The following is a 14,125-nucleotide window of genomic DNA, read 5'->3' as shown; positions in this document are numbered from 1 at the left end:
CCCTATGGGCCTGAGAAGCTGGCCCCTCCAGTCCTTGCTGGTCCTCTGGGTGAGAGGGGCAGAAGAGCTGCCAGGAACAGCTGGAATCTGTGCAACAGCTGTAGGATGTGCAGCCTTCCCTTGTCAGGCTGCCACCTTGGCCTTGAGAGATGGAGGGGACTAGAGCAGTGGGGTAGCGGAGCAGGTCAGGTGAAGAAGGGCCGTAAGGGCTCATATGGTAACAGACAGATGTAACACCTCAGTAGTGACAGTATTCCCCTGCATCCTGTCTCTGGCATGTCTCTATGCTCGGTCAGTATCACAATTTAATTCACAACTGGAATGAAGAACTTGCTTTTTAAATTAGTGCTGAACATTAGACAGACTGTGAAAATGACGGGGCTGTCTCATCCCAGTGGAGAAATGAGGCATGTTGTTAGAGAAAGCCTATAGCAGGGAATCAGATAAACAGTGCAAAAGTTGCCAGCATCTCCTAGAAGAAAACAGATGACAGCAGTACAGACATGGTCTTTCCATTTGGGAATGCGATGAGAAAAGGAGAGCAGAGCAATTCCATTTGACTCTCTCCTGAGGGGCATGTTGGCTTTCAAAGGCCATCTAATCTTCTGGTGTCAGACCTGCTGCAGGGCTGTGTTTTGGGCCATGGTGAGCAAAGAAGGATCAGGGAATTTCATAGGATATCTTGTTAAATGCTCATCCAAAACACTTCGGACACACTCAGTGTGCCAGCCAGCTCTGCTCCTGTACATAAAAGCACTCATCTTTGCAAGCACACGTGTGGGTTAGTATGTATGATTCCTGTATTAAGTTGAGATGACAGGTGCCACCTCTTCTCCCTTTTTGTATGCGCAATTAGAAAAATAAAGTACTTTCAAGGAGCTGAGGAAAAGTTAAATGACCGATGGTCTTTGTCGGTGCCCCTTGTTATAGTTAGATCGATCCGTTTGTTTCTAGAAGTGTTACTTACTGGTTGGACCCTTGTCTGGTAGAGGCAATTCACAGTACTCTGTGTGTACCCACCCTGTGGGAAATTTGCAAAAGGGTGGAAAAGGTTTTGGCGTGACTGCTGCGTGCTTTAATTTCCTCTGCTTCTTTGAGACCCTGCTGAAATTGAGTGGTGTGTATTACTAAGCTCAGTACATGGCAGTGCTGTTCCATCTAAAGAGCCGCTCCTTTGGCTTGGCAGCTGTGGTTGGTGTTTTGAATTGATGTGAGGGGAGTATGTGTGTGTCAGGGGGGAATAGTAGTTCTTCTGTGCCCTGAAGATATAAAAGCTGCTTCTGATATTTCTGTTGAATACACATTTTCACAAACGATCTCTCCAGACTTCCCAGATCACCCCTTCTTGGGCTGTGTGCTTAGGGATTTAAAAGTATTACTTACTGTGCCTGAAAGGAGATGGGTTTTTATCTGCTCCAGACAGACCCAGTGGGCACTCTGGAGAATTTAACAAAACCAGCTTGTTTACCTCTTGTATGGCTTGAAGTGGTTTGCTCAGCTCTCTAGGAAGCCCTATTCAACCTCATTTAAATGTAGTAAACAAAAAGGGTCTCAAAATTGTGATTCAGCACTGTAACAAGATGCTGAGAGAGCTCCATTCTAAGCAGTGGAAGTGTACGGTTCCTAAGAGCTGGTCTAGAAATAGGATTCCCTGTTTTGAGGAGTGATTGGCCAGGGAAGCAGCTAAGACCCAGACAGCTTAGTCCTGTGTGTCAAATTGAAATGTGCGTAGAGATGTGCTTTACATGTTGATGATCCTCGCCAAGGAGGGGAGGAAGCACAGCACCACTATTACGCTGCTCACAGAGCTCTGAAGCATCCAGCTCCCAGTGCTTTGTGTTCCTTTATGAAAGCTGAGTTGCATGACCTGGGGTCACTGAGGTCCTTGATGGCCTTCTGAGCTTGGCGCTGGGATGTTATGCTTTCCTCTAACATGGGGCACCTTTTCCAGGTGTCCCACACTACTTACAACATTGTGGAGCACAGAAGGAACCAGTGAAAGAAGCCTTTCAGAAGTAGTGTTAAGTGTGAGTGAGGTTCTTGTGGTTGGGTTTGGTCTTTGTAGATTGAGGACAAAAATTGGAAGAGTGACTTGTCAACATTGATGCAAGGTGTGTGGGGAATGGAACGGATACTTTTGGGAAGCCTAGTTTGTGACCTGTTCTGTGGCAGTGAAACTGCATATATATATTAGCACTTGGGAGCTGCTAGGCTTGTTCATCACTGACCTTTAGAAAGCACCTGATTTATGTCCTGCTTTTGCTAAATTTTCCTGTGTTTTTATTGCATGAAAACTAGAGATGTATAGAATGAATCAGGTGACTTTGCTATGTTAAGCTGTTTCAAGGAGGATAGTGACAAAGAGTACTCAGAGCCAAATCCTCCCTCTGACTGTCTGTAGTGAGTCACTAATTGCACACTGTGTATACTGACTAATAAAATATGTTGGCATAATACTGTTGTCCCATGTTGTAATTACAGAAGATAGATTCAGCTATTTCAAAATGACAACAAGTGCCTGCACTCATCTTTGTACGTGGAGGGAAGGGAACCTCAAATTAACCGAGACTGAAAAGAAGGAATTCTTCAAAGGTAGCAAGTTGCCTGGGAATCTGAAGGCTAGAGGGTTTTTTTTTTGATATCTAAATTTATTGTTTAAACCTTTTTTAGCAAGTGCAAGTGGTGTTTTCAGCATAGTTGGACTTGGCCTGGAAGGTGTCCATATGCTCCCTATGGTACCTGGAAACACAAGAGCTAATGGCAGTCTTGATGATCTTTGGAAGGAATTGGTTGTTCCCCACGTGCCTGCCTGTGGACCGGTGCTGTTACCGTATTTGGCATAAACAGGCAGCAGAGATGAAGATTAGTTTATAGAAAGGGAGCTCTCTCCAGTAGAGGCCCTGCTTCCCACAGACAGCTGGATGAGTACACAAAGCAGAGCGCTGTTTGGTCCCGATAACCGAACATGTGCTTATGGTAATTTTTATTAACTTTAATTTCAAAGGAAACCGTCTGGGTGCTCTGCCAAGTAACTAATAGTAGTATTTGTAGTATGATAGGCAGAAGTGGTTGTTTTGAGGGCTGCTGGTCCGTATGACCTACGCTGGACCCCTGTGTAGGACTGGGAGACCTACTCCTGCTGTAGGGCTGCAAAACAGTCTGGGTGCTCTCCTGAGGTTCTGTGCTGTCACCTGGAGCACCTGGCCATGGCAGGCAGGGCAGGACACTGGCTGGTGTCCCAAAACATTTCGGTCAGCCAGCATCTCCGGTAGTAACATGTGCTTTCTTTTTGATCTGTTTTTGAAGACGTGTGTAAAACCAGTGCACCTTAAGAGGAAGTTAATTAGATCCCAAACAGTGGGGGTTTTGTTGTCTGCAGTAAGGAGGAATGTTCTACCTGGCCAGCTGATGCTGTCCTTCAAGTAGCAGAGCTGAGGATGTCCCTTTACTTCAGTACAGCAGCAGGTTTAGGGCTTCAAATGTGAAAATTTAGAGAAGAGCAAACACAATTAGATGAAAGACTGGTTTTAAATGTCAGGTTGCCAGTACTGTATTTTTCAGACATCTGAATGCTAGCAAACGGAGGTTTGATACATCACTAAAATCACTGCGACCGCCTTAGGTGTGACCAGGTTAAGCCCTATGCACACATTCTGCCAAGTACCTGAAGCTCAGGACAGAAATAGTAAACTCTGTTTCCAGTTTAGGCCCATCAGTTTGCTGACGTGCCAGGAGGGAAGAGCTGTTGATGAAACAAGTGAGCAGGCTTTCCTTTCTGTGCTCTGGGTCACGCCAGGTTTCAGACTCTATGACAGGTGTTGCTGGGCTCGTGTTAGCAAAGAATAGCAGTGATTTTAAAAGCAGATACTCAGCTACATCAGCCTAATAGAGTTGGCTGGGATCTGCTAATGGGATCAATAGGATCTTGCATGAACGTGGAAAAAGCTAGACGTGCTGATGAACTCTGCCTGTCAGCTATGTTAAATGTGGAAGGTGTTGCAAATGCATTTTATAGACTATCTCCTTGGGTGGTAAAACTTGTACAAGGCATAATGCCTGATGATGTGTGACAGTAACCCACAACTCTGGAAAAAAAGTGTATTCAAGCCTAGTGGTCAGGCTTTGCTCCAGAATGCTTTGTGCTTTTGTAGAAATTTTGTTGTGTGCTCTGTGTTAGAAACACTGTATTCATTTAGGCAGACTAAATGTAACGAAGGGGCCTTCAGGAAAGAGCCTTCTGTCTTTGTGGTTGCGTAGACCCTGCACGAAGATAGCAATTGCAAATCCCTCTGCGAGCAAATACCTAGTACTTCCACTCCCTTTTCACTGTGGGTTCAGCATAGTTGTAGAACTTCTTATGACACTAGGTCTGTTTGGTGAAAACTTAGACCAGAGATTAAACACAAATTTTAGGATAGCAGGTGGGAAAGCAAGAAGTCTCCTCTTTGTTGTCCCTGTGGTAAGTCACCCTACCCGTGCAGCTACATTCTTGCTGCCAGTGCATTTCATTGCAGTTCACTACTTGAATCTTCCTCGAAAGGACACGTTTAGGGCACTGTCTTTTTTCTTTTCCTTCTTTTCTTCCGCTGTCAGGCCAGTGTTGGCTATGCTGCTGATTAATCCTTCTGCCAAGAAGCAGCACTGTGAATACTTTTCAGAGCTCACCAATATGTCTAAATTCTTTGTCCACAAATGCAGATGATATGTCCTTTGATGTCTCCTGGTTCGCTGTGCGCTCCTTTGCACTGGACAGAGAGCCCATCTTGCTGGCCTCACTGGACCGAAGAGGGATTGTGTCACAGAGCAGGAGAAATGGCAGCAGTGATCTCAGCCTGGAAAGAATCAGCCCGCTGGAATTCCGGCTCCGTGTGCATGGCTGTGAGGACCATGACTTTGGGAACCACTACTGCATAGTGACCCCGTGGGTGCGATCTGCCACCGGTGTATGGCAGCGGGAGCCTGACATCAAAGCCAAACCCATCTTTCTATCTGTGAAAATGGATGGTAAGAGATTGCAACATGTGTTACACTATTTATTTATTTTTTTTAAACACCTTGTTATATCTTTCTGTGACAAATATTCCCATAATTATTTTTAAAGGTGCCTGTGAGAATCTCATTAGGTGGTGGTGTTTATCCTTTTCTATTGTTCACAGCTTCTGATTCCAGATTCTGTAGACTAGGTAGACCTGAACAGATTGCAGTCATAATACTGGAGTATGTTCTTTCCTGACCATCTCTTCGTGATGTTTTGCATAGCTGGAGCATCTTTCAATCAAGGCATAGTGTTCTCTCCAAGTATTAACCCTTCTGCTGCCTGCAGGAGGAAGCCTTGGTTTGCAGATAGGGTGTGCCGTAGTGTTGTGGTTAGCATCAAAGCTGAGAACAGAAAGTGAGAGCTCTGACTCCTTCCCCTCTCTCCTAACGAGACATGCTGCTTCACACTTAATGCCTTGTCTGCTTTACAACCTGAGTGGCAGGTGTTGCTATACCTCATGAGAAGCAAGTTGCACACTAGGTGCTGCATTCAGCATGTAGCTAAGGAGGAAGATTAATGCAGGAGAGGTTTTGAACTAGTTGCTTGCTTGTCAGCGTTTCCAGGAAAGGTCATATTAGAAAGTCCCATGAACTTGAAAGGAATCAGAAGGGTTTGTTCTCCCTACTGTGCAGATAACCATTGTAACTGTACTTTTCAAACTCCTTATAGCTCTTGACCCTGCCTTGTAACGGAACAGTAGTGCAAATCAGATTTCTTGTTTAGGTACCAACTTCGGAGGTTGATTAGACAGGGTTGCTGAGTGGTAGTGAATGTATTGTATGAGTAGTTCTAATCAAGCAAAACTTAAAGTAGTCCACTCCTTGCCTTTTGGAAACATATTACGAAGTGTGCAGCCATAGTCCGCCTCTGATGGGGAAACTCTGCAAGGCCTTTGTTTGGAGCAACAGGTAGGTAATGGGATACATCTTGGAACTAGCTCTGCTTTGGTATCTCACTCCAAGGCTCCTCTGGTGCTTCCAGCCTCCTTGAGGCTTTGAAACATTAGAGAAATAATTAGGGTGAGGAGGTAAGGGAGTCCAGTAAAAGACCAATTTTCCAAACTTCAAAAGACAGAAATCAAGAAGGAAAATTGGTTTAATTTCCTTCTGAAACAATTAATCTGCCCATGACTGAATAATGTGGGATTTTCTCCTTTTTTAGACAAGAACAAATGAATGGGACCTCTGAATTTCTCCGTAATTATCTAATGACTTTGCCTTCCTCTTTCAGTTCTGAATGCTTTCAAGTATCCCCTGTTGATTGGCATCGGTCTGGCCACTGTCATTGGACTCTTATCCTGCCTCATTGGCTACTGCAGCTCCCGTTGGTGCTGCAAGAAGGAAGTGCAGGAAACAAGACGAGAGCGTCGCCGGCTAATGTCGATGGAGATGGACTGAGCGTGGGAGCTGGACACACTTGCATTTCAGGAGAGACTCACAGGGCTCTCGGACTGTGCTGAGACACTCACTCACAGGCCCAGACAATACAGTGTGTTTCCTCTCTGATTTCAGCCTGGACCTCGAGCTTCTCCTTGTTACACCTCACGTCCTGAGAGCATTCAGGCCATATTTAGCGACTCAGAGTTCTCCTTTTCCAGCAGCACTTTCTGCATAGGGATCATGTCCTTCTAATGTGCAAATTGTTGAGCCTTCTTTCAGCAGGACCCTGTGACAAAAATGACTAAGGTTTTGTTTGTTTGTTTGGTGAGGTTTTTCCTCCCACCCTCTTGGTGTTGAAAAGATGTCCCTGTGTGAAAGCATGATGGGCAGGGTAATGAAGGGGGTGGTAGAAGCATTAGACTTCCATTGTACTAACCGATCTAGTTTTCCCCTCTACCCCCATCACACCATCCTGTTCCCTTTCTCTGTCCACCTTGGTATCTCACAGACTTCTCTGTGTTGGGTTGAAGGTTGAAGAAAAGGTTCCTCTGCTGGTGTCTCTTGAGGCTGTTCCAGCAAATAATTGGTTTATGGTTGTCAGCATGCTTTGTCCTCCCTGGCTTTCAAAGGATTTGCAGTTAACCCCAAAACGTAACTTGCCTGAAGGTCTTTGAGACACTTTTTTTTTCTTTTCAGTGCTCAAAGCTCTTAGCTGGGGTGAATAGGGGCTGACTTGGCAACCCTGAAGGGTCAGTCCTCAGATGAGCATTTGTTGGATGTCTGCTTATGGCCACCTTCCCTCCCACGCTTCCACCTTCTCTTCTTCCCACTAGAGCTCACATTGTGCCTGAGACCCTGTTCTGCTTGTGGCAGAGGAGCACGTGGTATCCCCAGACAAGGCCCAGCCTTCTGCTGGCCTCAGCAGAGAAGTGGGAGACCTTGCCCCCCTGGTGATGGTGTGACTTATGGGTAGAAAAAAACAAAAATGAGATGGATCTTTGTCTGCAGTTTGCCAGCTGATCATGTTTAGAGAAGATTTGTAAACTATGTGTTACCAAATGCACAGACCAGACTGCAGTGCTGCTTCTGCCAGTCACTCAGTGGTAACCCTTGAACCTGTGAGCATAGTCTGAGATATCTGCAGCAGCTGAAGTGCAGCTCAGGGTAGGAATAGGAGCAAGCCCAAGAGGGCAGCAAGAATCCCTCAGGTTCCACTGGTCCTGGTCTCGTACATGGGCCTGCAGCAGGGCTTTCCCCCTGGGTTTGAGACCTATTCCTAGGTGCTATAGAATAGAAGTCCTGCTCTGGTCTTCCACGTACGCTGACCTGGCTCCTGAGCGGGGCAGCTCCTTTTTCAGGCAGTTCTGTCTTCCCAGCACAGCTGGTATTTTAAGCAATAAAAGTCAGAATAAAGATACTGTATATAAACAAACAAGGAAGTAGGGCTGTACCGCAGTCTGATGTCACAGCCAGGGTTTGGCTCACATCAGGAAGGGTGAGAAATGTGGACTTAAGGGTAGGTAGGGCTCAAACCTTTCCAGATATTTTTAAGATAAAAGATACTGAAGGAGAGCATCCATGGGAGGTAGTGGCTGTGGTGTGCAGCAGCCAGTCTAGATGTTAGTTATGTACTAGACAACCTGCTTTACTAATAGCTCATCCCATTGCATTTTCCAGAGGAGCTGCAGGTCTAGTATCTGCTATGAAGGCTTCATTTCACATTGGTGTTGTGGAACCTTGCACTCAATACTGTAGCTATTCCAAAACTGGGTTTTTTTGTGGTAAGTTTTCTCAGTCTGGGTGTTGTGTGTTATTGTTTTGGGTTTTTTTTCCCCCCTGTGTTGAATTGTGACCTTTGTTTTGAGGCTGGTATGAGGGTTTTTTTCTAGAAGACTGTTTCGCTTCCCACGTGCAGTCACATACATATATATAGGTATTCAGTGGTGTCCAATGATCTTTTGAAAGCTGAATGTGAGACATCTTCAAAATGGACTTGATTTGCAGAGTTGGGGCTTGCAAGTTATTTGACTCCTTAAGACATTTCACGTGGGACACCTGAAACCTATAAACCCCTGAAAGACTTTGGCCTGAACATTCATAGCAACTTTTCTTTCTGGTCTGATGTTTTTCTTTCTGGAAGAGCTCTGAAAAGGCCTGTGTTGCAGGCAGACATAGCTGCCTCTGCTGAGGAACAGGGCAGAAGCAGTCTCCAGCTTCCACACTGAAAGCACAGAAATCTGTAGCGATGCTTTTCCCAGAGGAATGGAGTTGAGGAAATTATTCACTCAGATATTACTTTGACAGCAAGAATTTTTCTTCTTCTCCTGTCTGTCTGCTATAGTGAAATCTTGCTTTTTCCTTGGACATTATGGAATGCACTTCTGATGGCTGGGATGCTGGCTGTCCTTCCCACATTGATCTAGCAGCTTCCTTCCTGCATTAACATCTGCTTTCTTTACAGAAGGCCTGTGGCACTGGGGCGTCTTGGGAGGGGTGGTAGTAGTGGTGAAGTTTGAAGCACAGCATCAGTCACTTTCTGTCCTCGCAGGCTGACACCTCATTTATGTGCTCTTGGTTAAGTTTTAGGGGAAGAGGATGGTGACTGTAATGCAATAATTAGGGAATGAATGAGCAGGGAACCGCCAGCTCTTCGCAAACACACGGCATAGCACACTTTCTCCCTGCTGGAAAAAACTCAGGGTTATTTTGGTCAGGGCTCCCTGCACCTCTAGTGAAAGATCCCCATGTCCTTAGCTAATGCTGACCTTCTTTCATGGCCCGTAACAAACCATCTTTGTCATTCCAAGTGAAGCAAGTTCACCACTAGCTCATCCTGCTGCCAGCCCCTTGGAAGGCAACGCTGCATCCCCTTCCACCCTGTACTTGCTGTAGTTGGAAGGCTAGGAGCTGAGGGGCAATACTTACCTGCCAGATTTCCTTCTACTTGTGCCAATTTTGTATTATCCCCTTTTTTTAAAATAGAGTGGGAATCTTATCTCTAATGAAAAAAAAAAAAAAGCTAGGTCACTTTTCATGTTTTTTATTATTATTATTTCCTGTGTGACCAGGGTTTGTGTGAGTGGAGGTGTGTGTGCATCTGGTTGTGTATTAAACTTGCAGAGTATCAGAAGAGTAAGCTGCCTGAGATGCAGTGCAAACATCCATATCCTCCCTGCTGCAACCTGTGGTATTGTCAAAGTATCCTAAGGGCTCACGTTGATCTTCCTCTGTTCGCATTGCCACATCTCCTGGTTATGCTGGTAAATTCCTCCAGGCACTTGGAATTTTGATCCAGGACAAGCTTGAACATCATATAGCAGAAGGGCAAGATATTTTCTTTCTTTTGTTTTAATTTCAAAGTTATAAAATAAAGTGTTTGGCACAATCCTGGAATGCAGGTACTGAATAGTTCTAACAATGCTGTGTAAAATGTTTCTTTTTATGTTTAAAATAAAGAGCGAGCCTTTTTGATTATGTCTGTGCTGTCTGGATGTGTGAGGTGTGTGGGCAGTTCTTTCCTTGCATGTTGCATGTATGCAGACCCCATCGTTGGGGCAAGGGTATGAAATGTCAACCTTACAGTCCTGTTTCCAGCACTGTTTACCCTGTAAAATAAGCACGAACTCTATTTTACAGTAAGTTTGAACTATTTGCCCACATTTGTGTGATGAATTGGGGAATGTAACTGTTTTCTGAGTCTGACCTGTTTCTACCCCACTGTAAATCAACCTTTTTGTTGGGGGAGTTTCTGATTACCTAGGGCTAGGAGTCACAGGAGTGTGTGTTTAATATCTGCTGTAAAACCTGGGCATTAGGTGTTGAATCTTCCTTGAACCCTTCCTGAGGTTTCTCATTTTCAAGGTACCAGGAAAAAATCGGTAATGTTGGAAGTAAACTTCCTGCTTACCTTACTGATGGCTGAATTTAAGATGTTTTCCCCCCAGCACCCGTGTAAGGACACGGTGATAGTGCAGCGAGGAGGTGACCTGTTGTGGTTTAACCCCAGCCAGCAGCAAGCCACCACCCAGCCGCTCGCTCGCTCCCCTCTGGTGGGATGGGGGAGAGAATTGGAAGGGTGAAAGTGAGAAAACTTTTGGGCTGAGATACACTTTAATAGGTAAAGCAACATCCCCGCATGCCAGCAAACTGAACGAGGAATCCATTCACCAGTTCCCATGGGCAGGCAGGGGTCAACCCATCCCCAGGAGAGCAGCGCTCCAGCACGTGGTAAGGCAAACGCCATCACTCTGAACATCCCCCTCTCCTTCCTCCTTCCCTCAGGTTTATGTGCTGAGCATGCTGCTGTGTGGGCTGGGATCCCCCTTGGGCCAGCTGGGGGCAGCTGTCCCGGCTGTGCCCCCTCCCAGCCCCTCGTGCCCCCCAGCCCGCTGGCTGCTGGGGTGGGGTGAGGGGCAGAGAAGCCCTTGGCTCTGCGCGAGCACCGCTCAGCAGCAACGAAAACAGCCCTGTGTTATCAACACTGTTCCCAGCACAAACCCCAACCTGCCCCATACCAGCTATGAAGAAAATTACCTCTCTCCCAGCCAGAACCAGCACGCTTGCTTTCCAACAAGAAGTTGCTTCGGGCAGAGGTGGTTTTGGGAGGCCAAGACAGGCTTTGGCAAGGCAGGCTTGTGTTCGCACTGGTGCGTGCTCGGTCCGAGGTGGCTGCAGCGCAGGCCAGTTGACAGCAAAGCATGTACCTTTGGCTTCTTTCCAGACGGTGATGCTGCAGCTGACATGGAAAGATGTCCCCTGTAGAGCACGCTTACAGGAAGCTGGGAGGTGGCACCAAGCTGTAAGTTCTTAAGGCATGACAGAGACCATCCGCTGGGGTAGAAAAACATCATAAATGGTCTCTGATCCCTCAGCAGAGCCTCTGGCAGCTGTAGATGTTTAACGCATCTATGAGTAAAGTGTGGCATGCTTGTGGGACAGCAGTTGTTGGCCTCTAGCTGTGCAGGTTATAGCTTACTGGTAAGTTTGGATTAGTTTTATGAAATCCTCTTGCCTCCCCCACCCTCCAGGGCGACCTGGATCTTAATAGTGTTCTTGTAAGCATGCTAGGATTTTATCATAAAAAAGAAAGCCGAAACTTGGAAGCCTGGAGATGAAGGGGGATACTTGCAAGTAACTGCCTGAGTGTTGCAGTGAATGACGGGAGTTACTGAGTCTCCAGCATCACCTTGTATGTGCTATGGGTTCAGCTCAGCTACCTGCCCATAGGGGTATCTAGCTGCCTACTGCCATAGAGGCAGCCTGAAAAGCGCTTTTGTGCCAGAGCCTGAGAGGTCAGCGGTTTACGTAGCATCAGGCTCAGGCAATGTGCTCGGCGGCACGTGTTCTACGAGAGCCTAGCTGTGCTGCGATGGCTCTGGCTGACGGCCCTCTCAGATCAGAGCCAGTCCTAAAACCTCCGCAGGGCTGAAGCTGACTGGTGTTGAGTAGGATGCATGAAAAGACCTGCCTGCTCTTTATCATGTGAAGGTAAAGCCAGGTCATGCAAATCTTCCGAGGAAATGTATGGCATTTGCCTTTTCAGTGGGATCTTCTACATTTCTCATTGCAGGGGGCTGAGGTCTGCCCAGCAGGTATCGGGACAGATGGTGTTTCAAGGAAGAGCCTTTAGCAACTGATTGAAGCTGTGGGACACGCAAACTGAAGAAAAAGGCACCACTCATTCTTGTGCAAGGTAAATACACCTTAAATACAGCACGTAGCCTTCTATCAGTCAGCCCTTTGCCAGGCATCTCCTTCTGTTACTGTGGAAAACGGCATTAGGCTGTAGCCAGCAGATGATTGAGAGCTCCAGGGGAATGCCTGGGTTATTGAGGAAGCCAGGTTCAGCGGATTTCCAGGTCCCTCAGAAGAGCTGCCACAAAGACATGCTGTTCTCCTCTCCCTGGCAGCCGAGTTGCATTCCACAAAGTGCCAGAAGTGTAAGTGCATGTCTGCTTCCATCTCTGCCAAGGGGGTAGAAAGGCAAGACTTTCCAAAGCAGACTTTGTGAAAGCAAGTTAGTGTTATATCATGCTTTGTTCGTGTGGGATTTTATAAACTCCAGCATGTACAGGGCCTTAGACTAGCCCACAGGCTTAGTCTGAGTACACCTCTGCTGGCTTCAGAAGCGAACAGTGAAGCTGCAGATAGATGGACATGAAGTTCTGTTTCCTGTTGGCAGCTTAACCTGGCTTACGTCCTCTGTCTGGTTCCTTGTTTCTATGATCCTGCCAATGGTTTGGCATATTCAACAGATGGTAAGGAGTCTCGAAGATGCTAAATTCCCAAAATTCTCCTAAAGGGTGGGACTGGAGAGAAAGGAGGATGCCTCCAGAGCTGCTCCAGCAGAGCTAGCAATATGAATGTACCAGTTACTGAGCATCCAAGAGCTCACAGAGGTGTCTGAGAGGACAGGACTGGTGTTGGCTTTGTGGCTTTTATTGCCTTTGTGCTGACTTTAGCTCGACAAAGGTGCTGGGCATGGTGTGCAATGGCTGGGATGCTGGGGCTACAGTAAACGGGGAAAATATTCATGGTGCTCAGCATCTGCCTGGATATATGAAAGCTGTATGTGGCTACAGCCAAGCGCAGGTTCTGAATGCAAGTGGAGGGCTATAACCTCCCCTTTGGTGTTCACGTACATCCTCCTCCTTTCTGTCCCCAGCCTTGTTTGTTCATTTCTCTACTGTTTCGTTCCCTCTGCCTCCCTTCTTTTGGTTCCTGTTCTTCCCTTCAGGACTCTCTCCTTGCCTTTGTCTCTCTGCACCTCTAAGGGACCGTGCTCTTCTGTGCTCATCTCCCTGGGACAGAGTGGGGCTCTGTTGTGGCGTATCCTTGAATCACCTGCTGCGAGCTCAAGCTGCAGAGCTCCAGCCCAGTGCCCACTGCAGATCATCTGCAAGGCTGGCACCACACAGGCGCACACAAGTGTTTTGTAGTCTCATTCCTCACAAGGTCTCCAGACAATATGCCAGGACACTTCAGTGTTTCTGGTGGGGAAGTGACTCCAAAGAGAGATTCACATTTCCTTTGCCAAAGCAGAAGGGAGAGATTTTCTTTCTAAATAAGACGAGTTTGGACTTCTTTCTCCTGAGCGGCTGCTTGCTGTCATAACACAAATGCTGCTCAGTGTCTGAGTTCCAGACAGGCAACCACTGTGCTGAGCATTGTACCTCGTACGAAGCAAAGTCATTTCTCACAATAACAATGATGGGATTCATCTGTAACACCCAGGCTAGCCACCCTGGCTTTGAGATAAATTACATCCTTTAGGTATCTATCTGACCTACTTGACACATGCGTTTTAGAACAAGAACCAGAAGACACCCATTTCTCACCATTAGCTGTAAAGGAAAGTGCAGCTCACCTGAGACCTGAGAACTGGGCAAGACAAATGGATGAAAACACTGGCCAGGCCAGTGGGGGCTGTGAGAAACAAGGTACTGGCAACTCCCTCTAGTGATGGGCTAGGGAGGGAGGAAGGAAGCCGCAGCAGATAGCTGCAGGCATCATTCAGCCAAGAGACAGAACGATGGGTCCTCCAGATCTCTGTGACAACCATGCTCACATAACTTACGGTTTTGTGAAAACAGTTCCAGGATGGATTTTAATGTCTATTTTTTCACTTGTATAACATCTCTGCCTTTGCATAAGAATAGTCCTTGGATGACAGCTATGAGGATGGATCCAATCCACTCTAATTGTGATT

General features: G+C 46.7%; 1 protein-coding gene across 2 annotated transcripts in view; it reads left to right on the top strand.

Annotated features, from left to right (window-relative positions):
* Positions 1-9,891, top strand: part of PTGFRN (prostaglandin F2 receptor inhibitor) — a 72,405-nt gene extending 62,514 nt beyond the window's left edge. For both annotated transcript variants that reach the window (XM_037378034.1, XM_037378035.1), the window contains 2 exons: positions 4,699-5,004; positions 6,269-9,891. In XM_037378034.1, the coding sequence (XP_037233931.1) occupies positions 4,699-5,004; positions 6,269-6,435 (473 nt within the window). In that variant the 3' untranslated portion in view covers positions 6,436-9,891. The remainder of the gene's footprint in view (positions 1-4,698; positions 5,005-6,268) is intronic.
* The last annotated feature ends 4,234 nt before the right edge of the window (positions 9,892-14,125 follow it).

Source organism: Falco rusticolus, chromosome 2 (assembly GCF_015220075.1).
Source record: "Falco rusticolus isolate bFalRus1 chromosome 2, bFalRus1.pri, whole genome shotgun sequence".
NCBI classification, from domain to species: domain Eukaryota; kingdom Metazoa; phylum Chordata; class Aves; order Falconiformes; family Falconidae; genus Falco; species Falco rusticolus.
Note: the sequence above shows the minus strand (reverse complement) of the source record. Positions and strands in the feature narration are given on the sequence as shown.